The sequence below is a fragment of the Pseudophryne corroboree genome, chromosome 6, assembly GCF_028390025.1.
Source record: "Pseudophryne corroboree isolate aPseCor3 chromosome 6, aPseCor3.hap2, whole genome shotgun sequence".
NCBI lineage: Eukaryota > Metazoa > Chordata > Amphibia > Anura > Myobatrachidae > Pseudophryne > Pseudophryne corroboree.
The window spans coordinates 828365247-828390084 of record NC_086449.1 but is presented as its reverse complement, the minus strand read 5'-3'; the positions used below and the strand labels follow the sequence as shown (position 1 = coordinate 828390084).

General features: G+C 47.4%; 1 protein-coding gene across 8 annotated transcripts in view; it reads left to right on the top strand.

Moving 5' to 3' along the window:
- The window catches only part of CACNA1C (calcium voltage-gated channel subunit alpha1 C), a 510817-nt gene extending 486502 nt beyond the window's left edge, over positions 1-24315 (top strand). For 4 of the 8 annotated variants that reach the window (XM_063929333.1, XM_063929332.1, XM_063929334.1 and 1 more), the window contains exons 42-48: positions 8369-8706; positions 8867-8893; positions 13576-13698; positions 14762-14871; positions 14970-15076; positions 21544-21846; positions 23816-24315. In XM_063929333.1, the coding sequence (XP_063785403.1) occupies positions 8369-8706; positions 8867-8893; positions 13576-13698; positions 14762-14871; positions 14970-15076; positions 21544-21846; positions 23816-24109 (1302 nt within the window). In that variant the 3' untranslated portion in view covers positions 24110-24315. The remainder of the gene's footprint in view (positions 1-8368; positions 8707-8866; positions 8894-13575; positions 13699-14761; positions 14872-14969; positions 15077-21543; positions 21847-23815) is intronic. The other 4 variants (XM_063929336.1, XM_063929337.1, XM_063929335.1 and 1 more) reach the window with 1 other exon arrangement.
- Positions 24316-24838: the final 523 nt, after the last annotated feature.

Genomic DNA, 24838 nt, shown 5'->3' with positions numbered 1-24838 from the left:
GGCTGGTATGAGTCTTACCCGGGATTCAAAATTCCTCCCTTATTGTGTACGCTCGTCCGGGCACAGTACCTAACTGGCTTGGAGGAGGGTCATAGGGGGAGGAGCCAGTGCACACCACCTGATCGGAAAGCTTTACTTTTGTGCCCTGTCTCCTGCGGAGCCGCTATTCCCCATGGTCCTTTCAGGAACCCCAGCATCCACTACGGACTCCGAGAAATAGAATTATCGGTAAGTAAATTCTTATTATTTCATCCTATAACATTGTATATATCATCCTATAACATTAAATAATTAATCCTATAACATTGTATATATAATCCTATAACATTATATCATTCATCCTATAACATTGTATATCTCATCCTGGAACATTGTATACCTCATCCTGTAACATTGTATACCTCATCCTATAACATTGTATATCTCATCCTGTAACATTGTATACCTCATCCTGTAACATATATTTCATCCTATAACATTGTATATATCATCCTATAACATTAAATAATTAATCCTATAACATTGTATATATAATCCTATAACATTATATAATTCATCCTGTAACATTGTATATCTCATCCTGTAACATTGTATACCTCATCCTGTAACATTATATATTTCATCCTATAACATTGTATATATTATCCTATAACATTAAATAATTCATCCTATAACATTGTATATATAATCCTATAACATTATATAATTCATCCTATAACATTGTATATCTCATCCTGTAACATTGTATACCTCATCCTGTAACATTGTATACCTCATCCTGTAACATTGTATACCTCATCCTGTAACATATTGTACCTCATCCTGTAACATTGTGTACCTCATCCTGTAACATTATATATTTCATCCTATAACATTGTATAGCTCATCCTGTAACATTATATATCTCATCCTATAACACTGTATATCTCACCCTGTAACATTGTGTACTTCATCCTACAATACTGTATACCTCATTTTGTAACATTGTATATCTCATACTGTAACATTATATATCTCATCTTATAACATTATATTTCTCATCCTGTAACATTATTTCTGTTACGCCCTAGAGGATGCTGGGGTCCACATTAGTACCATGGGGTATAGATGGGTCCACCATGAGCCATTGGCACTTTAAGAGTTTGAGAGTGGGGGCTGGCTCCTCCCTCTATGCCCCTCCTACCAGACTCAGTTTAGAAAATGTGCCCGATGGAGACGGTCACAGCTAGGGGAGCTCTCCTGAGCTTCTTTAGTAAAGGTTTTTTTTTTTTTAGTTTATTATTTTACAGGGAGGGTGCTGGCAACAGTTCTGGTACGTAAAAGAACCAAAGGAATTTTCTTTTCTTTTGGTGGTTTGTGGGCCATACCACACCCATCAAATAACTGTGTAACAGTTCTGGTAAGTCAGGGCTCCCCTCTGTATATTCACATAAACGTGCTCTTGCGCAGATCATGCAGGATGAAACGGATACCGATTCTGACACTGCAGATGGTGACGGGGATGTGTTGCGGGGGGCAGCATCCCTTGCTAAAGGGGTGCAGTTGATGATAGAGGCTATTAGAGATGTGTTGGATATTGCTGATACAACACCAGAGCTGGTGAGGAGGCTTACTTCACTGAGAATAAGAAAGCCTCGCTAACCTTCCCTGCGTCAAAGGAATGAAATGCTATATTTGAAAAGGCTTGGGAAAACCCGGATAAAAAATTCTAGATACCTAAAAGGGTTCTGGTGGCATTTCCTTTCCCGGTAGAGGATAGGAAAAAATGGGAAAACCCGCATATTGTTGACACGTCAGTATCCAGACTCTCAAAAAAGGTGGTTTTACCTGTTCCAAGATCTACCGCCTTGAAAGAGCCGGCTGATCGTAAAATTGATAATACGCTCAAATCCATATACACGGCTTCAGGGGCAATACTACGTCCCACTATTGCCAGTACTTGGATTGACAAAGCTATAGTAAAGTGGTCAGGCACGTTACTTGAAGACTTGGATACTATGGAGAAATGTGATGTTGAATTGTTTTTACGTAACATTCAGGATTCGGCAGGATTTCTGGTAGAATCCATGAAAGACCTGGGTTCCATGGCTGCGGGAATTTCTTCCATGTCTGTATCAGCTTGTCGAGGCATGTGGTTGCGCCAGGGGTCTGCCAACGCGGTGTCCAGGAGAAGTGTGGAGACCCTACCCTACACAGGTCAGGCTCTCTTTGGGGAAGCGTTAAATGCGTGGATCTCCACAGCTACAATGGTAAGCCACCTTTTCTTCCGTCAGCTACAACTGCTCCGAAGAAACCCTTTTCTTCAGCTACATCACAGCCCTTTCGGTCTACCAAGCCCAGAAAGGAAAAGCCGTCCAACACCTTTTTTCGGGGAGGTCGGCCCAAGTCCAAGTAACCTGCGGCTGCAGGTTCCCAGGAACAGAAACCTGCTTCAGGTACACCAAAGTCCTCCGCATGACGGTGGACTGCATGCCCCAGAGGTGGGGCCGGTGGGAGCGAGACTAAGGCATTTCAGTCACGTCTGGGTGTCATCCGGCCTGGACCCCTGGGTGCAAGATATTGTGTCTTAGGGGTACAGGCTGGAATTTCAAAATCTCCCTCCTCACCGATTTTTCAAATCCGGCTTCCCAGCTCTGCTGGCGGATAGGACAGTCCTGCAAGAAGCCGTCCAGAAGTTGGTGGAAGCACAGGTCATTGTGCCAGTACCATCTCATATGCAAAACAAAGGTTACTATTCAAACCTTTTCGTAGTACCGAGACCGGATGGTTCGGTCAGGCCCATTCTGAACTTAAAATCACTAAACCCCTTTCTGAGGGAGTTCAAGTTCAAAATGGAGTCTCTAAGGGCAGTGATATCAGGTCTGGAGGAGGGGGAATTCCTGGTATCCCTGGATATCAAGGATGCGTACCTCCACATTCCGATTTGGCTGCCGCATCAAGCTTATCTTCGATTCGCACTGTTGGACTGTCATTTTCAGTTCCAGGCCCTGCCATTCGGCCTTTCCACAGCACCGAGATTCTCCTCCGCAGACAGGGGGTGAACATAATTCCTTATCTGGATGATCTGCTGATAAAAGCATCGTCCAAGGAGAAGCTGTTACAGTCCATAACTCTCACGACCCAGCTTCTCAGGGAACATGGCTGGATCCTGAATCTTCCAAAATCACATTTGGAACCAACCAGGAGGTTGTCCTTTCTGGGAATGATCCTCGACACGGAAGTGCAGAGGGTGTTTCTTCCAGAGGAAAAAGCGTTGGTGATACAAACAATGGTCCGGGATGTCATGAAGCCAACCCTGGTGTCGGTTCATCAGTGCATTCACCTTCTGGGAGAGATGGTGGCCTCTTACGAGGCCCTGCAGTACGGGAGGTTTCACGCTCAGTCCTTCCAACTGGATCTCCTGGACAAGTGGTCGGGATCCCATCTACACATGCACCAGAGAATACGTCTGTCACCAAAGGCCAGGATTTCACTCCTCTGGTAGCTGCAACTGCCTCACCTTCTGGAGGGTCGCAGGTTCGGGATTTAGGACTGGATCCTTCTAACCACGGATGCAAGTCTCCGGGGCTGGGGCGCAGTCACTCAAGGGGAAACCTTCCAAGGAAGGCGGTCAAGTCTGGAAGCCGTCCTGCCGATAAACATTCTGGAACTAAGAGCCGTCTACAATGGTCTTCTTCAAGCGGCCCATCTTCTGAGAAATCTGTCCGGTCAAGTGCAGTCGGACAATGTGACAACAGTGGCTTACATAAACCGACAGGGCGGAACGAAGAGCAGAGCTGCAATGTCAGAGGTAACAAGAATTATCCTCTGGGCAGAAAAACACGCGTTGGCGCTGTCAGCAATCTTCATTCCGGGAGTAGACAACTGGGAAGCGGACTTCCTCAGCAGACACGATCTCCATCCAGGGGAGTTTGGTCTCCATCTGGAGGTGTTCAAGGAGGTAACAGATCTTTGGGGCGTACCCTAGATCGACATGATGGCCTCTCGTCTCAACAAGAAGCTTCTCCGGTATTGTTCCAGGTCGAGGGACCCGCAAGCAGTGGCAATGGACGCCCTAGTGACTCCGTGGGTGTTCCAGTCAGTGTACGTGTTTCCTCCACTTCCACTCATTCCAAGGATTCTTAAGCTCATAAAGAGAACAATGGTTCAAGCAATCCTCATTGCTCTAGACTGGCCATGAAGGGTTTGGTACGCGGATCTTCTGGATCTACTGCAAGAAGAGCCGAGGGCTCTTCCTCTTCGGGAGGACCTGCTGCAGCAGGGGCCATTCGCCTATCAAGACTTACCGCTGCTACATTTGACGGCATGGAGGTTGAACGCCTGATACTAGCTCGAAAGGGCATTCCGAACAAGGTTATTCCTACCCTACAGGCTAGGAAAGGAGTAACGTCTAAACATTACCATCGAATTTGGAAAAAACATGTAACTTGGTGTGAGTCCAAGAAATTTCCTGCGGTGGAGTTTCAACTGGGACGGTTTCTCCTCTTCCTACAAGCCGTTGTGGATATGGGCCTGAGGTTGGGATCTGTGAAGGTCCAGATTTTGGCCCTATCCATTTTCTTCCAGAAACAATTGGCTGCCCTCCCTGAGGTTCAGACCTTTTTGAAGGGAGTTCTGCACATCCAACCTCCCTTTGTACCGCCTACGGCGAGCCTTGGGATCTTAACGTGGTGTTGCAGTTCCTCCAATCGGACTGGTTCGAGCCTCTACAGGAGGTTGAGATCAAATTTCTTACATGGAAGGCTGTCACGTTGTTGGCCTTAGCTTCTGCTAGACGTGTGTCGGAGTTGGGGGCTTTGTCCTATAAAAGCCCATACTTGATCTTCATCGAAGATAGAGCTGAGCTCCGGACACGTCAGCAGTTTCTTCCGAAGGTTGTGTCGGCATTTCATATCAACCAACCTATTGTGGTGCCAGTGGCTACTGACTCCTCGATTTCATCAAAGTCCTTGGATGTTGTAAGGGCTCTGAAAATCTATGTGAAGAGGACTGCTCGTCACAGAAAATCGGACTCTCTGTTTGTCCTGATAGGATCCCAAGAAAATGGAGTGTCCTGCTTCTAAGCAGACGATCTCTCGCTGGATCAGGTTCACTATCCATCATGCATATTCTATGGCAGGATTGCCGTGTCCTACGACTGTCAAGGCCCACTCTACTCGTAAGGTGGGTTCTTCCTGGACGGCTGCCCGAGGTGTCTCGGCTTTACAACTTTGCCGAGCTACAACTTAGTCTGGGTCGAACACGTTTGCAAAGTTTTACAAGTTCGATACTTTGGCCGCTGATGATCTGAAGTTCAGTCAATCAGTTCTGCAGGAGCCTCCGCGCTCCCCCTCCCGTTCTGGGAGCTTTGGTACATCCCCATGGTACTAATGTGGACCCCAGCATCCTCTAGGACGTAAGAGAAAATAGGATTTTGGTACCTACCGGTAAATCCTTTTCTCTTAGTCCGTAGAGGATGCTGGGCGCCCGCCCAGCGCTTTGTTTTCTTGCTATCGTTATTTGGTTCTGTACAACTTCGTTTTAGTTGAGTACTGCATTGTTACTTGGTAAGTAATGTTTCAGCGGTTGCTGAGTTTTCAAGCTAGGTTAGCTTGACGTGCCTTGTATGTGTGAGCTGATATGAATCTCACCACTATCTGTGTTAAATCCTTCTCACGAAGTATTAAATCCGTCTCCTCGGGCACAGTTTCTAGACTGAGTCTGGTAGGAGGGGCATAGAGGGAGGAGCCAGCCCACACTTTCAAACTCTTAAAGTGCCAATGGCTCCTGCTGGACCCGTCTATACCCCATGGTACTAATGTGGACCTCAGAATCCACTACGGACTATGAGAAAAGGATTTACCGGTAGGTAACCAAAATCCTATTATATCTCATCCTATAACATTGTATGCCTCATTTTGTTTCATTGTATATCTCATCCTGTAACATTATATATTTCATCCTATAACATTGTATATCTCATCCTATAACATTATATATTTCATCCTGTAACATTGTATATCTCCTCCTGTAACATTGTGTACCTCATCCTATAACATTGTATATCTCAACCTTTAACATTGTATATCTCATTCTGTAACATTATATATTTCATCCTATAACATTGTGTACCTCATGCTATAACATTGTATATCTCATCCTGTAACATTGTGTATTTCATCCTACAACACTGTTTACCTCATTCTCTAACATTGTATGCCTCATTTTGTAACATTGTATACCTCATCCTGTAATACTTTATATATCATCCTATAACATTTTATGCCTCATTCTGTAACATTGTGTATTTCATCCTATAATATTGTAGGATTGTACAGTATACTTCATCATGTAACACTGTATATTTCATCCTGTCCATCTGTATACCTCATCCTACAACACTTTATTCATCACCCTGTATATAACTCATCCCGTATAACTCATCTCTTAACACTTTATATACTGTATCATCATATAACATCGTACTGTATATCTCATTTGGCAAGAATTTTGATATCATCATGTAACATTGTACATCTCGTCCTGTAACATTATATATCTCATCCTGTAGAGCTATAGCTCATCCTGTAACATATCTCATCCTGTAACATTATATATCTCATCCTGTAGAGCTATAGCTCATCCTGTAACATTATATATCTCATCCTGTAGAGCTGTAGCTCATCCTGTAACATTATATATCTCATCCTGTAGAGCTATAGCTCATTCTGTAACATTATATATCTCATCCTGTAGAGCTTTATGTCATTCTGTAGCGCTATATCTCATCCTGTAGCTCTATATCTCATCCTGTAGCGCTATATCTCATCTTGTAGCTCTATATCTCATCCTGTAGCGCTATATCTCATCTTGTAGCGCTATATCTCACCCTGTAGCGCTATATCTCATCTTGTAGCGCTATACCTCATCCTGTAGCGCTATATCTCATCCTGTAGCGCTATATCTCACCCTGTAGCGCTATATTTCATCTTGTAGCGCTATACCTCATCCTGTAGCGCTATATCTCATCCTGTAGCGCTATACCTCATCCTGTAGCGCTATATCTCATACTGTAGCGCTGTATGTCATCCTGTAGCGCTATATGTCATCATGTAGCGCTATATCTCATCCTGGAGCTCTATATCACATCCTGTAACGCTATATCTCATCCTGTAGCACTATATCTCACCCTGTAGCGCTATAGCTTATCCTGTAGCTCTATAGCTCATCCTGTAGCACTATAGCTCACACTGTAGCACTATAGCTCACCCTGTTGCACTAGATCTCATCCTGTAGCTCTATATCTCATCCTGTAGCTCTATATCTCATCCTGTAGTGCTATATCTCATCCTGTAGCTCTATATCTCATCCTGTAGCGCTATATCTCATCCTGTAGCTCTATATCTCATCCTGTAGCTCTATATCTCATCCTGTAGTGCTATATCTCATCCTGTAGCTCCATATCTCATCCTGTAGCGCTATATCTCATCCTGTAGCTCTATATCTCACCCTGTTGCACTAGATCTCATCCTGTAGCTCTATATCTCATCCTGTAGCTCCATATCTCATCCTGTAGCGCTATATCTCATCCTGTAGCGCTATATCTCATCCTGTAGCTCGCGCTATATCTCATCCTGTAGCTCTATATCTCATCCTGTAGCTCTATATCTCATCCTGTAGCTCTATATCTCATCCTGTAGCGCTATATCTCGTCCTGTAGCTGTATATCTCATCCTGTAGCTGTATATCTCATCCTGTAGCGCTATACCTCATCCTGTAGCGCTATACCTCATCCTGTAGCGCTATATCTCACCCTGTAGCGCTATATCTCATCTTCTATTCTTATCATTGTTATATCACAAATCACTCACTAATTATGTCACATTGTATACATTCTCCTATATAAAGTCCCTCATTGGTTAATGCTGTATCTCCCACCCTCTGACATATCTCTGTAAGACTGTCACCCCGGGGTACGTTCCCGTCACATTGCTGTACACACAGAGCTAGCGCAGTCATGGAACCTGACACGTTCTGACTTCCTAGTAAGGAAAGAGAGTGGAGCTCCAGTCCGATACATAGGTGTCCGCCTGCCTTGAATGACAGAGATTGTCCTTGTATTGGCCACATCACTGTCTGCGTTATATTCCTTCCGTCACGTGTTGTTTCCACGATACTGTAATATTTCTCTATCCTGTATTATTCCTTTGTCTCTGTCTAGTTACTGTCTCTCCCGCTGTTATGTCTCGTTGTTACGCTCTGTCTCCGCATATGTCTCGCGTCTCTGTGTACAGTCCCGCAGGGTGAGGCGCAGTGACAAGGTGGCTGGTATATATCTCTGTGGCACATTGCTCACTGACGCTCTCTGTCTCTCCCGCTGTTTCTCCAGAGGGCAGGCGGCTTGTTCGGAAACCACGTCAGCTACTACCAGAGCGAGGTGCGAAGTGCGTTCCCCCAAACGTTCACCACTCAGCGGCCTCTTCACATCAACAAGACCTCCGGTGGGCCAGGTGACCTAGATTCCCCTTCCCATGAGAAACTGGTGGACTCCACGTTTACTCCCAGCAGCTACTCTTCCTCTGGGTCCAATGCCAACATAAACAACGCCAACAACACAGGCCTGGTACGTCTTCCCGCGCTGCTCGCTTACCAGAGCACCGTCAGCACCGTAGAAGGACAGAGCCGCCCAGTGCGCACTCACGGATCCTGGAAACTCAGCTCCAAGAGGTAAGACATGGCTACATTTAATTATCCTCCCCTGGTGACGTGTTGTCCTTCCCGCGTTGCTATCCACGATGTGTTATATCGGGAGAGGTCTCATCTCCAACCCCCCTCCGCCCTTCCCGAATGTGACTCTGTCTTTCTGTTTCTTTTACTGCTGGCTCAGGACATGTCATTGCCAGGCCTGGGGACGGTAGGTTCCACACCCCAACAGAACGTTCTTACATCAGGGGTGGGACGAATAAGTAACATAAGGGCCCATTTATCAACAAGTGATAAAACTCTTGACTGATAAAACAAGTTCCATATGATAAATGGTGCTCCAACCAATCCACTCCCAACTGTCATTTTTCAAACGCATGTCACTTAGGAGCTGAACACATGACAGAAACTGAACACATGACAGTTAGGAGCTGAACACATGACAGAAGCTGAACGCATGACAGGAGCTGAACACATGACAGAAGCTGAACACGTGACAGTTAGAAGCTGAACACATGTCAGGAGCTGAACACATGACAGTTAGAAGCTGAATTCATGTCAGTTAGGCGCTGAACACATGACAGAAGCTGAACACATGACAGTTAGAAGCTGAACACATGTCAGTTAGGAGCTGAACACATGACAGAAGCTGAACATATGACAGTTAGAAGCTGAACACATGTCAGTTAGGAGCTGAACACATGACAGAAGCTGAACACGTCAGTTAGGAACTGAACACATGACAGAAGCTGAAAACATGACAGTTAGGTGTTGAACACATGACAGAAGCTGAACACATGACAGAAGCTGAACACATGACAGTTAGGAGCTGAACACATGACAGTTAGGAGCTGAACACATGACAGTTAGGCGCTGAACACATGACAGTTAGGCGCTGAACACATGACAGTTAGGCGCTGAACACATGACAGGAACTGAACACATGACAGTTAGGAGCTGAACGCATGACAGTTAGGAGCTGAACACCTGACAGTAGCTGAACACATGACAGTTAGGAGCTGAATACATGACAGTTAGGAGCTGAACACATGACAGTTAGGAGCTGAACGCATGACAGAAGCTGAACGCATGACAGGAGCTGAACACATGACTGAAGCTGAACACGTGACAGTTAGAAGCTAAACACGTCAGTTAGGAGCTGAACACATGACAGTTAGAAGCTTAATTCATGTCAGTTAGGCGCTGAACACATGACAGAAGCTGAACACATGACAGTATGAAGCTGAACACATGTCAGTTAGGAGCTGAACACTTGACAGAAGCTGAACACATTTCAGTTAGGAACTGAACACATGACAGAAGCTGAACACATGACAGTTGGGAGATGAACACATGACAGAAGCTGAAAACATGACAGTTAGGAGCTGAACACATGACAGAAGCTGAATACATGACAGAAGCTGAACACATGACAGTTAGAAGCTGAACACATGACAGTTAGGCGCTGAACACATGAAAGGAGCTGAACGCATGACAGTTAGGAGCTGAACGCATGACAGTTAGGAGCTGAATACATGACAGTTAGGAGCTGAATACATGACAGTTAGGAGCTGAACACCTGACAGTTAGGAGCTGAACACCTGACAGTTAGGAGCTGAACACCTGACAGGAGCTGAATACATGACAGTTAGGAGCTGAACACATGACAGTTAGGAGCTGAACACATGACAGGGGCTGAATATATGACAGGAGCTGAACACATGACAGTTAGGAGCTGAACACATGACAGTTAGGAGCTGAACACCTGACAGTTAGGAGCTGAACGCATGACAGGAGCTGAATACATGACAGTTAGGAGCTGAACACATGACAGTATGGAGCTGAACACATGACAGTTAGGAGCTGAACACATGACAGAAGCTGAACACATGTCAGTTAGGAACTGAACACATGACAGAAGCTGAACACATGACAGTTATGAGCTGAACACAACACATGACAAAAGCTGAACACATGACAGTTAGAAGCTGAATTCATGTCAGTTAGGAGCTGAACACATGACAGGAGCTGAACACATGACAGTTAGAAGCTGAACACATGTCAGTTAGGAGCTGAACACAGAAGCTGAACACATGTCAGTTAGGAACTGAACACATGACAGAAGCTGAACACATGACAGTTGGGAGCTGAACACATGACAGAAGCTGAAAACATGACAGTTATGAGCTGAACACATGACAGAAGCTGAACGCATGACAGTTAGGAGCTGAACGCATGACAGTTAGGAGCTGAACACCTGACAGTAGCTGAACACATGACCGTTAGGAGCTGAATACATGACAGTTAGGAGCTGAACACATGACAGTTAGGAGCTGAACGCATGACAGAAGCTGAACGCATGACAGGAGCTGAACACATGACTGAAGCTGAACACGTGACAGTTAGAAGCTAAACACATGTCAGTTAGGAGCTGAACACATGACAGTTAGAAGCTTAATTCATGTCAGTTAGGCGCTGAACACATGACAGAAGCTGAACACATGACAGTATGAAGCTGAACACATGTCAGTTAGGAGCTGAACACATGACAGAAGCTGAACACATGACAGTTAGAAGCTGAACACATGACAGAAGCTGAACACATGACAGTTAGAAGCTGAACACATGACAGAAGCTGAACACATTTCAGTTAGGAACTGAACACATGACAGAAGCTGAAAACATGACAGTTATGAGCTGAACACATGACAGAAGCTGAATACATGACAGAAGCTGAACACATGACAGTTAGAAGCTGAACACATGACAGTTAGGCGCTGAACACATGAAAGGAGCTGAACGCATGACAGTTAGGAGCTGAACGCATGACAGTTAGGAGCTGAATACATGACAGTTAGGAGCTGAACACCTGACAGTTAGGAGCTGAACACCTGACAGTTAGGAGCTGAACACCTGACAGGAGCGGAATTCATGACAGTTAGGAGCTGAACACATGACAGTTAGGAGCTGAACACATGACAGGAGCTGAATATATGACAGGAGCTGAACACATGACAGTTAGGAGCTGAACACATGACAGTTAGGAGCTGAACACCTGACAGTTAGGAGCTGAACGCATGACAGGAGCTGAATACATGACAGTTAGGAGCTGAATACATGACAGTTAGGAGCTGAACACATGACAGTATGGAGCTGAACACATGACAGTATGGAGCTGAACACATGACAGTTAGGAGCTGAACACATGACAGTTAGGAGCTGAACACATGACAGGAGCTGAACACATGACAGTTAGGAGCTGAACACATGACAGTTAGGAGCTGAACGCATGACAGAAGCTGAACGTATGACAGTTAGGAGCTGAACACATGACAGTTAGAAGCTGAATTCATGTCAGTTAGGAGCTGAACACATGACAGGAGCTGAACACATGACAGTTAGAAGCTGAACACATGTCAGTTAGGAGCTGAACACATGACAGAAGCTGAACACATGTCAGTTAGGAACTGAACACATGACAGAAGCTGAACACATGACAGTTGGGAGCTGAACACATGACAGAAGCTGAAAACATGACAGTTATGAGCTGAACACATGACAGAAGCTGAACGCATGACAGGAGCTGAACGCATGACAGAAGCTGAACACATGACAGTTAGGAGCTGAACACATGACAGGAGCTGAACACGTGACAGTTAGAAGCTGAACACATGTCAGTTAGGAGCTGAACACATGACAGTTAGAAGCTGAATGCATGTCAGGAGCTGAACACATGACAGTTAGATGCTGAACACATTTCAGTTAGGAGATGAACACATGACAGTTAGAAGCTGAACACATGACAGTTAGAAGCTGAACACATGACAGGACCTAAACACGACAGTTAGAAGCTGAACACATGACAGTTAGGAGCTGAACACCTGACAGACGCTGAACACACGACAGTTGGGAGCTGAACACCTGACTTTTAGAAGCTGAAAACATGTCAGTTAGGAGCTGAACACATGACAGTATGAAGCTGAACGCATGACAGTTAGGAGCTGAACACATGACAGAAGCTGAACACATGTCAGTTAGGAGCTGAACACATGACAGTTAGAAGCTGAATGCATGACAGGAGCTGAACACATGACAGAAGCTGAACACATGACAGTTAGGAGCAGAACACATGACAGTTAGGCGCTGAACACATGACAGGAGCTGAACGCATGACAGTTAGGAGCTGAACACCTGACAGGAGCTGAATACATGACAAGAGCTGAACACATGACAGGAGCTGAACGCATGACAGAAGCTGAGCACATGACATTTAGGAGCTGAACACATGTCAGTTAGGAGCTGAACACATGACAGTTAGAAGCTGAATGCATGACAGGAGCTGAACACATGACAATTAGAAGCTGAATGCATGACAGTTAGGAGCTGAACACATGACAGAAGCTGAACACATGACAGAAGCTGAACACATGACAGTTAGAAGCTGAACACATGACAGAGTCTGAATGCATGACAGTTAGGAGCTGAACACATGACAGAAGCTGAACACATGACAGTTAGGAAGCTGAACACATGACAGTTAGAAGCTGAACACATGACAGTTAGAAGCTGAACACGTGACAGTTAGGACCTGAACACATGACAGTTAGAAGCTGAACACGTGACAGTTGGGAGCTGAACACCTGACAGAAGCTGAACACACGACAGTTGGGAGCTGAACACATGACTTTTAGAAGCTGAACACATGACAGGAGCTGAACACATGACAGGGAGAAGCTGAATACATGACAGGTAGAAGCTGAACACGTGACAGTTGGGAGCTGATTAGCTGGAGCACCAGTTATCATATGCAACGAGTTTTATCACTCGCTGATAAATGAGCCCCATAGATCTGAGGTCTTGGCCACTGAGGCTTCTCTCCTTTCCTCTCCTCAGCTCAGTGTCCAGGGACAGCCGCCTGCCTATCATCTGCCGGGAGGAGGCATCGCAGGACGAGACATACGATGCCAGCGAGGAAGTGGAGTACAGCAGCGAGCCCAGCCTCCTCTGCTCTGACGTGTGAGTAACCAATCTGTAGCAGTGATGGGGAACCTTGGCACTCCAGCTGTTGCTGAACTACACATCTCAGCATGCCCTGCAACAGTTTTAAGGCCCCTAGATAGATATATATAGAGTAAATACTACTAGTCCATGCATGACAATATACCAGAGTAATAACCACAATGTACTATGGAAAATACACCATAGTCATGTGCTGTATACTGTAACATATGTATAATTTATCATTCGCAGACTGGAACCTGATTCCTCAGGGAGTGGGGACCACTGGGGGTTTGCCCTGTACCCCTGTGGGCCAGTCCAGCCCTGCGTACAAGCACTCATTCTGGATTGGGGGTACAGAGTACATAATGGAGGACGTAATGTCTGCTCCCTCTGCAGGGACACTTTGAGTTCCTAACCCTCCCCAGCGGACACAATATGGAACCAGACCTCTCCTGCATATCATTACCCAGTTCCACATCTACATTCATTCATGACCGTACTCTGAGACCCACCTGCTGCTGAGGATGGGGCCTGATTTCTTCATCGTGTGTATTATGCAGATACCACATTATAAGGGTACATTCAGACATTGCGTACTCAAACGAGACGTACCCCATCCGGCATTAAAGCCGGCATGGAGGAACATATTTCTCGGTATTCATCCAATCCCCACACACACACACACACACACACACACACACACACACACACCCAACATTGGCGCGGTCAGGTACTCTACAGCATAAATGGATTCGTATAGATCACACAGTGTCACCTGCTTCTTTTTTCTCCAAGATGTCATAATGGGATCCACTGATCCTTTGCTTTTCGCTCTGGTTGGTCAGCAGACCTTTACCAACGAGACGGATCATTCAGTTCCACTTCTGATTGGTTGTGAGCTACCAACAACCAGCCTCTTCTGGCCACTCATAGTGAAAAGCTTGGATCGGTGTTTCTGGCGGTCCGTTATGCAGCTAGTGGCCCCCAGTAACCACCTGGAACTTGGGCCTGTGACCACCATGGTCAGTGACTTGCAGCAATAACTAGATACATCTCACACACTGCCCGTTTTCCACAGGTTTTCAGACCAAGATGAGGAGAACCGGCAGCTGACCCCATCCGAGGGAGAGGTGGAGAGAGGGCTTTGTCCGTCTCCCAAGAAAAGCTTCCTGCGCTCGGCCTCATTAGGTAACCTGGATGCCATTTTATTAGGCTGCCATTGTATGACTATAGGGGGCGCCGGTGTCACATCAGAGCCTCTGGACACTCTTCTCATTATTTTGCAGGCAGGAGGGCGTCATTCCATTTGGAGTGTCTGAGGAGGTACCGAAACCAAGGCGGAGACACATCACCCAAAGCAGTGCTGCCGCAAATACATCTGGTGCACCATCAGGTACCTACCCCTGGGATCACATCAGCTTCACCAATGTTCTCTTCCTATTTGCAACCTCCCTTTATTGGAAAACTCTATGACCCAGTCACTTCCAGCTAGTAGAATTGTGGAGGGTCCATGATTCCCGTAGTTTGGAAGATGCCCATCTCTGCTGATATCGACGTACATAACATATTCCATCATACCCTTCCATATGCCCCTTATATGCCACAAAAACTTTCCATATGCCCCTTATATGCCACCAGAACCCCCCATATGCCCCTTATATACCACCAGACCCCTCCACATGCCCCTTATGTGCCATTAGATTCCTCCATATACCAGTAATGTAATCACACTTCTCCTTTTCTGCCATCAAACCCCTCCATGTGCCCCTTATATGCCACCAGACCCCTCCAATGCTGATATGCATTAGACTTCTCCATATGCCCCTTATGTGCCATTAAACTCATCCATATATCCCTTATATGCCATCACACTTCTCCACATGCCCCTTATGCCATCAGCCCCTCTAAATGCCACCAGACCTCTATAAAAGACCCTTATATGCAACCAGACTTCAACATATATCCCTTATATGCCATTACACTTCTCCACATTCCCCTTATGCCATCAGACCCCTCTATATGCCCCCAGAACCCTCCATATGCCACTGATATGACATCAGACCCATTTACAGTATATGCCCCTTTTCTCTAACGTCCTAGTGGATGCTGGGGACTCCGTCAGGACCATGGGGATTAGCGGCTCCGCAGGAGACAGGGCACAAAAATAAAGCTTTAGGATCAGGTGGTGTGCACTGGCTCCTCCCCCTATGACCCTCCTCCAAGCCCCAGTTAGGTTTTTGTGCCCGTCCGAGCAGGGTGCAATCTAGGTGGCTCTCCTAAAGAGCTGCTTAGAAAAAGTTTTTAGGTTTTTTATTTTACAGTGAGTCCTGCTGGCAACAGGCTCACTGCAACGAGGGACTTAGGGGAGAAGAAGTGAACTCACCTGCGTGCAGGATGGATTGGCTTCTTAGGCTACTGGACACCATTAGCTCCAGAGGGATCGAACACAGGCCCAGCCATGGAGTCCGGTCCCGGAGCCGCGCCGCCGACCCCCTTGCAGATGCCGAAAAGTGAAGAGGTCCAGAAACCGGCGGCAGAAGACTTTTCAGTCTTCATGAGGTAGCGCACAGCACTGCAGCTGTGCGCCATTGTTGTCACACACTTCACACCAGCGGTCACGGAGGGTGCAGGGCGCTGCAGGGGGCGCCCTGAACAGCAATGAGAATACCTTGTTCTGGCTAAAAAATACATCACATATAGCCCCTGGGGCTATATGGATGTATTTAACCCCTGCCAGGTCTCAGAAAAACGGGAGAAGAAGCCCGCCGAAAAGGGGGCGGGGCCTATTCTCCTCAGCACACAGCGCCATTTTCCCTCACAGAAATGCTGGTGGGAAGTCTCCCAGGCTCTCCCCTGCACTGCACTACAGAAACAGGGTTAAAACAGAGAGGGGGGGCACTTATTTGGCGATATGATTATATATATTAAGATGCTATAAGGGAAAAACACTTATATAAAGGTTGTCCCTGTATAATTATAGCGTTTTGGTGTGTGCTGGCAAACTCTCCCTCTGTCTCTCCAAAGGGCTAGTGGGGTCCTGTCCTCTATTAGAGCATTCCCTGTGTGTGTGCTGTGTGTCGGTACGTGTGTGTCGACATGTATGAGGACGATGTTGGTGAGGAGGCGGAGCAATTGCCTGTAATGGTGATGTCACTCTCTAGGGAGTCGACACCGGAATGGATGGCTTATTTAAGGAATTACGTGATAATGTCAACACGCTGCAAGGTCGGTTGACGACATGAGACGGCCGGCAAACCAATTAGTACCTGTCCAGGCGTCTCAAACACCATCAGGGGCGTTAAAAACGTCCTTTTACCTCAGTCGGTCGACACAGACACGGACACTGACTCCAGTGTCGACGGTGAAGAAACAAACGTATTTTCCTTTAGGGCCACACGTTACTTGTTAAGGGCAATGAAGGAGGTGTTACATATTTCTGATACTACAAGTACCACAAAAAAGGGTATTATGTGGAGTGTGAAAAAACTACCTGTAGTTTTTCCTGAATCAGATAAATTAAATGAAGTGTGTGATGATGCGTGGGTTTCCCCCGATAGAAAATTATTGGCGGTATACCCTTTCCCGCCAGAAGTTAGGGCGCGTTGGGAAACACCCCTTAGGGTGGATAAGGCGCTCACACGCTTATCAAAACAAGTGGCGGTACCGTCTCCAGATAGGGCCGCCCTCAAGGAGCCAGCTGATAGGAGGCTGGAAAATATCCTAAAAAGTATATACACACATACTGGTGTTATACTGCGACCAGCGATCGCCTCAGCCTGGATGTGCAGCGCTGGGGTGGCTTGGTCGGATTCCCTGACTGAAAATATTGATACCCTTGACAGGGACAGTATTTTATTGACTATAGAGCATTTAAAGGATGCATTTCTATATATGCGAGATGCACAGAGGGATATTTGCACTCTGGCATCAAGAGTAAGTGCGATGTCCATATCTGCCAGAAGTTGTTTATGGACACGACAGTGGTCAGGTGATGCAGATTCCAAACGGCACATGGAAGTATTGCCGTATAAAGGAGAAAAAGACAACGTCTTTTCAGCCTTAGTCCTTTCGTCCCCATAAGGGCAAGCGGGCAAAAGGCCAGTCATATCTGCCCAGGGATAGAGGAAAGGGAAGAAGACTGCAGCAGGCAGCCCATTCCCAGGAACAGAAGCCCTCCACCGCTTCTGCCAAGTCCTCAGCATGACGCTGGGGCCGTACAAGCGGACTCAGGTGCGGTGGGGGGGTCGTCTCAAGAGTTTCAGCACGCAGTGGGCTCACTCGCAAGTGGACCCCTGGATCCTACAAGTAGTATCCCAGGGGTACAGATTGGAAATTCGAGACGTCTCCCCCTCGCAGGTTCCTGAAGTCTGCTTTACCAACGTCTCCCTCCGACAGGGAGGCAGTAGTGGAAACAATTCACAAGCTGTATTCCCAGCAGGTGATAATCAAAGTACCCCTCCTACAACAAGGAAAGGGGTATTATTCCACACTATATTGTGGTACTGAAGCCAGACGGCTCGGTGAGACCTATTCTAAATCTGAAATATTTGAACACTTACATACAAAGGTTCAAATCAAGATGGAGTCACTCAGAGCAGTGATAGCGAACCAGGAAGAAGGGGACTATATGGTGTCCCGGGACATCAGGGATGCTTACCTCCATGTCCCAATTTGCCCTTCTCACCAAGGGTACCTCAGGTTCGTGGTACAGAACTGTCACTATCAGTTTCAGACGCTGCCGGTTGGATTGTCCACGGCACCCCGGGTCCTTACCAAGGTAATGGCCGAAATGATGATTCTTCTTCAAAGAAAATGGACGATCTCCTGATAGGGGCAAGGTCCAGAGAACAGTTGGAGGTCGGAGTAGCACTATCTCAAGTAGTTCTACGACAGCACGGGTGGATTCTAAATATTCCAAAACCGCAGCTGTTTCCGACGACACGTCTGCTGTTCCTAGGGATGATTCTGGACACAGTCCAGAAAAAGGTGTTTCTCCCGGAGAAAAAAGCCAGGGAGTTATCCGAGCTAGTCAGGAACCTCCTAAAACCAGGAAAAGTGTCAGTGCATCATTGCACAAGGGTCCTGGGAAAAATGGTGGCTTCTTACGAAGCGATTCCATTCGGCAGATTTCACGCAAGAACTTTTCAGTGGGATCTGCTGGAAAAATGGTCCGGATCGCATCTTCAGATGCATCAGCGGATAACCCTGTCTCCAAGGACAAGGGTGTTTCTTCTGCGGTGGCTGCAGAGTGCTCATCTACTAAAGGGCCGCAGATTCGGCATTCAGGACTGGGTCCTGGTGACCACGGATGCCAGCATGAGAGGCTGGGGAGCAGTCACACAGGGAAAAAAAAAAAAAATTTCCAAGGAGTGTGATCAAGTCTGGTGACTTCTCTCCACATAAATATACTGGAGCTAAGGGCAATTTACAATGTTCTAAGCTTAGCAAGACCTCTGCTTCAAGGTCAGCCGGTATTGATCCAGTGGGACAACATCACGGCAGTCGCCCACGTAAACAGACAGGGCGGCACAAGAAGCAGGAGGGCAATGGCAGAAACTGCAAGGATTCTTCGCTGGGCGAAAAATCATGTGATAGCACTGTCAGCAGTGTTCATTCCGGGAGTGGACAACTGGGAAGCAGACTTCCTCAGCAGGCACGACCTCCACCCGGGAGAGTGGGGACTTCATCGGGAAGTATTCCACATGATTGTGAACCATTGGGAAAGACCAAAGGTGGACATGATGGCGTCCCGCCTGAACAAAAAACTGGACAGGTATTGCGCCAGGTCAAGAGACCCTCAAGCAATAGCTGTGGACGTTCTGGTAACACCGTGGGTGTACCAGTCGGTGTATGTGTTCCCTCCTCTGCTTCTCATACCCAAGGTACTGAGAATTATAAGACGTAGAGGAGTAAGAACTATACTCGTGGCTCCGGATTGGCCAAGAAGGACGTGGCACCCGGAACTTCAAGAAATGCTCACAGAGGACTCATGGCCTCTGCCGCTAAGAAGGGACTTGCTTCAGCAAGTACCAGGTCTGTTCCAAGACTTACCGCGGCTGCGTTTGACGGCATGGCGGTGGAACGCCAGATCCTAAGGGAAAAAGGCATTCCGGAAGAGGTCATTCCTACCCTGGTCAAAGCCAGGAAGGAGGTGACCGCAAAACATTATCACCACATGTGGCGAAAATATGTTGCGTGGTGTGAGGCCAGGAAAGCCCCACGAAGAAATTTCAACTCGGTCGATTCCTGCATTTCCTGCAAACAGGAGTGTCTATGGGCCTCAAATTGGGGTCCATTAAGGTTCAAATTTCGGCCCTGTCAATTTTCTTCCAGAAAGAATTGGCTTCAGTTCCTGAAGTCCAGAAGTTTGTCAGGGGAGTATTGCATATACAACCCCCTTTTTGTGCCTCCAGTGGCACTGTGGGATCTCAACGTAGTTCTGGGATTCCTCAAATCACATTTTAAACCGCTCAAATCTGTGGATTTGAAATATCTCACATGAAAAGTGACCATGCTGTTGGCCCTGGCCTCGGCCAGGCGAGTGTCTGAATTGGCGGCTTTGTCTCACAAAAGCCATATCTGATTGTCCATTCGGACAGGGCAGAGCTGCGGACTCGTCCCCAGTTTCTTCCTAAGGTGGTGTCAGCGTTTCACCTGAACCAGCTTATTGTGGTACCTGCGGCTACTAGGGACTTGAAGGACTCCAAGTTGCTAGATGTTGTCAGGGCCCTGAAAATATAGGTTTCCAGGACGGCTGGAGTCAGGAAAACTGACTTGCTGTTATCCTGTATGCACCCAACAAACTGGGTGCTCTTGCTTCTAAGCAGACGATTGCTCGTTGGATTTGTAGCACATTTCAACTTGCACATTCTGTGGCAGGCCTGCCACAGCCTAAATCTGTCAAGGCCCATTCCACAAGGAAGGTGGGCTCATCCTGGGCGGCTGCCCGAGGGGTCTCGGCATTACAACTCTGCCGAGCAGCTACGTGGTCGGGGGAGAACACGTTTGTAAAATTCTACAAATTTGATACCCTGGCTAAAGAGGACCTGGAGTTCTCTCATTCGGTGCTGCAGAGTCATCCGCACTCTCCCGCCCGTTTGGGAGCTTTGGTATAATCCCCATGGTCCTGACGGAGTCCCCAGCATCCACTAGGACGTTAGAGAAAATAAGATTTTACTTACCGATAAATCTATTTCTCGTAGTCCGTAGTGGATGCTGGGCGCCCATCCCAAGTGCGGATTGTCTGCAATACTTGTACATAGTTATTGTTACAAAGAAATCGGGTTGTTATTGTTGTGAGCCGTCTGTTCAGAGGCTCCTACGTTGTCATACTGTTAACTGGGTTCAGATCACAAGTTGTACGGTGTGATTGGTGTGGCTGGTATGAGTCTTACCCGGGATTCAAAATCCTTCCTTATTGTGTACGCTCGTCCGGGCACAGTATCCTAACTGAGGCTTGGAGGAGGGTCATAGGGGGAGGAGCCAGTGCACACCACCTGATCCTAAAGCTTTATTTTTGTGCCCTGTCTCCTGCGGAGCCGCTAATCCCCATGGTCCTGACGGAGTCCCCAGCATCCACTACGGACTACGAGAAATAGATTTATCGGTAAGTAAAATCTTATTATATGCCATCAGATCTCTCCATATGCCCCTTATATGCCATCATACCCTTCCAGATACCCCTTATAATCCATATATTCCTATCAGAATCCCCCCCATCCCCTTTTACCTCTGAAGCTGAGCCCATGCAGAGGTGGGACTACACACTTTCCTTCTCTGCCTGTCACTAGTGTGCAGCATTGACCCCGTCAGCCTTGACCACTCAGCATGGTAACTTGTCCCCCCTCCATCTATCTCCAGGCTTTAGCGGTGGCCGGCCTCAGTCCACTACTGCGGAGGAGTCACTCGCCCACGGCCTTCTCACGCCTCTGCTCCACGCCGCCTGCCACGCCCTGCTCCAGAGGTTGGGCGCACCAAACTGTACCTGCACTGAGACTACATGGGGACCCCAGGTCCAAAGACAACTTAAACAGCAGCTTCCCCTCTGTGCACTGCAGCGACTGCAGCCTCGGGCGAGACCGTCCAGCCTCCCTCACAGTTCCCTGCCACACGCCGGACCCGACGCGGCAGCACCACGGCAGTGCCAGCAGCTTAGTGGAAGCGGTGAGGAGAAAGTGACTGCACAAATGTTTTCTTCCTGTGCTCCCAGATGCCTGTATAGGAGATGCGGGGGTAATTATAGTCAGGGGATTATTACTGCTGGGGGGGCACTAGAGAGCTACGTCCCAGCTGAGAAAGGGCTCAGCTGAACCGATGGGAGGGGGTTGACAGTTACGACATCGACAGTCAATAGGTCAACACCATATGGACGACAAAAAAAGGTTGACACGTTTCTTAGGTTTTTTTTTCATGTTTTTACAACTTCATCTGCTTTTACTATGTCACAAACTATCACCTTGTGGCGAGCAAACCACAATATTTAAAAAAAAAAAAACATTTTTGTCGAGCTTTTGACTGTCGACCTAATGACGGCAGACATTTTTAATGTCTATCTTCTGTCTGACACCTGAACCAGTGTGGTCAGTACACAGAGCCCCCCCCCCTCATATCTCTAGCCGGCAGTGTATTAGTGTGTGAGTGCTACTAGACTTTGGCGCTGTGCTAGAGTACTGCGCTCAAGTAAGTTTCCGAGGAAATTGCGCGGTGGCCATTTCTCTACTACACAGGCACATGATGAATGGAAAATGGTGGCAGCTCCATTTTCCCGGTTATCTTGCGGCGCAGCCGCCGATGACCTGGGACTCCGGAGATGTAAGTATTAAAGAAATGGGTGCAGGGTGTACGGTGTGGGGACACCCTGGAACCAGGGGCCCATGTACATCGCAGTTTTACTCCTAGTTTTACTTTTTCCTTAGATGTAGATATTTGTTTTTCTTGATTTTAGACTATTTGGGGTGTAGATATAGGGGGGTATTCAATTAGCTCCGGTAAACTCTTGAATTCGCCCTCCTGCCTATTCAATTAAGGCCCGTTTTCACCCGTTTTTAAGACATTTTCGCCAATGCCTTTCCATATATTTTTTTAAGTGAAAATGTATTTGGCAAAAAATGCCCCAAAATCGTCAAAAACGGCCCGCATTTTCACCGGCGCAGGTGAGAAAACATGTGGATTCACCTAGGCGAAAAAAAAACGTCCCTGCCATTGAATAGGGTGAATCCCCATTCGCCCTAAAAATAGTAAGTCCATTTTTTTCACCTAGCAAAAAAAAGGACCTAATTGAATACCCCCCTAAGTGTTTATCAGTTCAGGGTTTCAGTTGTTTTTAGTATTATCTGACAGTCCCCCTTTTCTCTGCCTGCTGCTGTGTATTCTCCCCTGGGACAGGTTCTCTTCCTTCCGTACTATGGGGGTCATTCTGAGTTGTTCGCTCGTTGCCGATTTTCGCTATGCTGCGATTTGTTGCAAATTGCGCAAGGTGCGCAGGGCGCATGCGCTTAGTTATTTAACACAAAACTTAGCAGATTTGCTGTTGTCTGTGCGGCGCTTTTCAGTCGCACTGCTGATCGGTGTGTGATTGACAGGAAAGGGGCGTTACTGGGAGGTAACTGAGCGTTTTCTCGGCGTTTGCAAAAAAACGCAGGCGTGTCAGGGAAAAACGCGGGAGTGTCTAGAGAAACGGGGGAGTGGCTGGCCGAACGCAGGGCGTGTTTGTGACGTCAAACCAGGAACTAAACGGACTGAGCTGATCGCAATCTGTGAGTAGGTCTGGAGCTACTCAGAAACTGCAAAGAATTATTTAGTAGCAGTTCTGCTAATCTTTCGTTCGCACTTCTGCTAAGCGAAGATACACTCCCAGAGGGCGGCGGCCTAGCGTGTGCACTGCTGCTAAAAGCAGCTAGCGAGCGAACCACTCGGAATGAGGGCTTATACACAATACACGTCCCTGTATACCTGTCGCCTCTGATATAATTCTGGCCCTGTAAAACAGAAGACTGCAGAGTATATTGTGCAAAGAGCACAAACTTCTTTCACTGAGCGATTAATGATATTTCATGCCGAAGTCTCATACTCACCAATATCTCTCTTCTCTCCGCATATGCCGCGCTGTTTCTGCCCACCCCATCCCCTGAAGGTACTGATCTCAGAAGGTTTGGCGCAGTTCGCTCAGGACCCCCGCTTCCTGCAGGTTGCGACGCATGAGCTGGCGGACGCCTGCGACATGACGATAGAGGAGATGGAATCTGCAGCTGACCGCTTCTTGAATGGCAATCCCAGCCCCAACGGGAAGCTCTCACCTTTCTCCAAACGCAGGGACCAGGGGCTGGACTGCGCAGGGGGTGGGTCGGAGGAGCCGGGACACTCACCGGGCTGCCTGAACAGCGACGGAGAGCAGGAGGACTGTGGAATATACGTGAGCAGCCCGTAGCCGGCAGACCTCAGATGGACGAGAGCCGCGGTTACGCCAGTTGGCAGAGGGCGGATGTTTTGGAGGAGATTTTGTGCTCCTTGTTTCGGTTACTTTTTCTCTTTTTTTTTTTTGGTGTTCCTAATGAGTTTGTTTCAGAAGTGCCTCACTGTTCTCGCAACCTGGAGTGACCAGAACAGCGTTTCTCATTCATTTTAGTTGGGGTGGGGGGGGGGGGGGGGGCATCCGGAGCTGACTCTCTGCGTTTCGGGATCAGAGTTCTGGCTGGAATCTTTTGGAGGGTCTTCTGGCACCCCGGAAAAAGATTCTTCAAATCAAGAAACACAAACATGAGGATGTGTCCTAGAGCGAGAGGCCTCGCTGGTATTGCTGATAACCACTGTTTTCTTCCTTACACTGACTGTCGTCTTCGTCGTTCCTAAATGGGAATTTCACCCTGGGGTACATCTGTTAAAGCAATGACACCCACACAACCAACACGCATTGTCTTTTCATATAATGCCATTTACATGCACTGTACATCGCTCCTGCTGCATCATCCAGCACTGTCTCTGCCGCAGACCCTCTGAGGTCGAGGTCAGCCGCCCCCACTCCCACCCCCACCCGACTGCCGTCTTCACGGTGCAGTTACCACGTTCAGCTGTAGTTCCTTAAAGTCCTGTGATTGGCTGTCCCCAGTGGATGATGCAGCAGGAACTTCTAGGCTGCAGAATTGGTTTTAGCGACGCC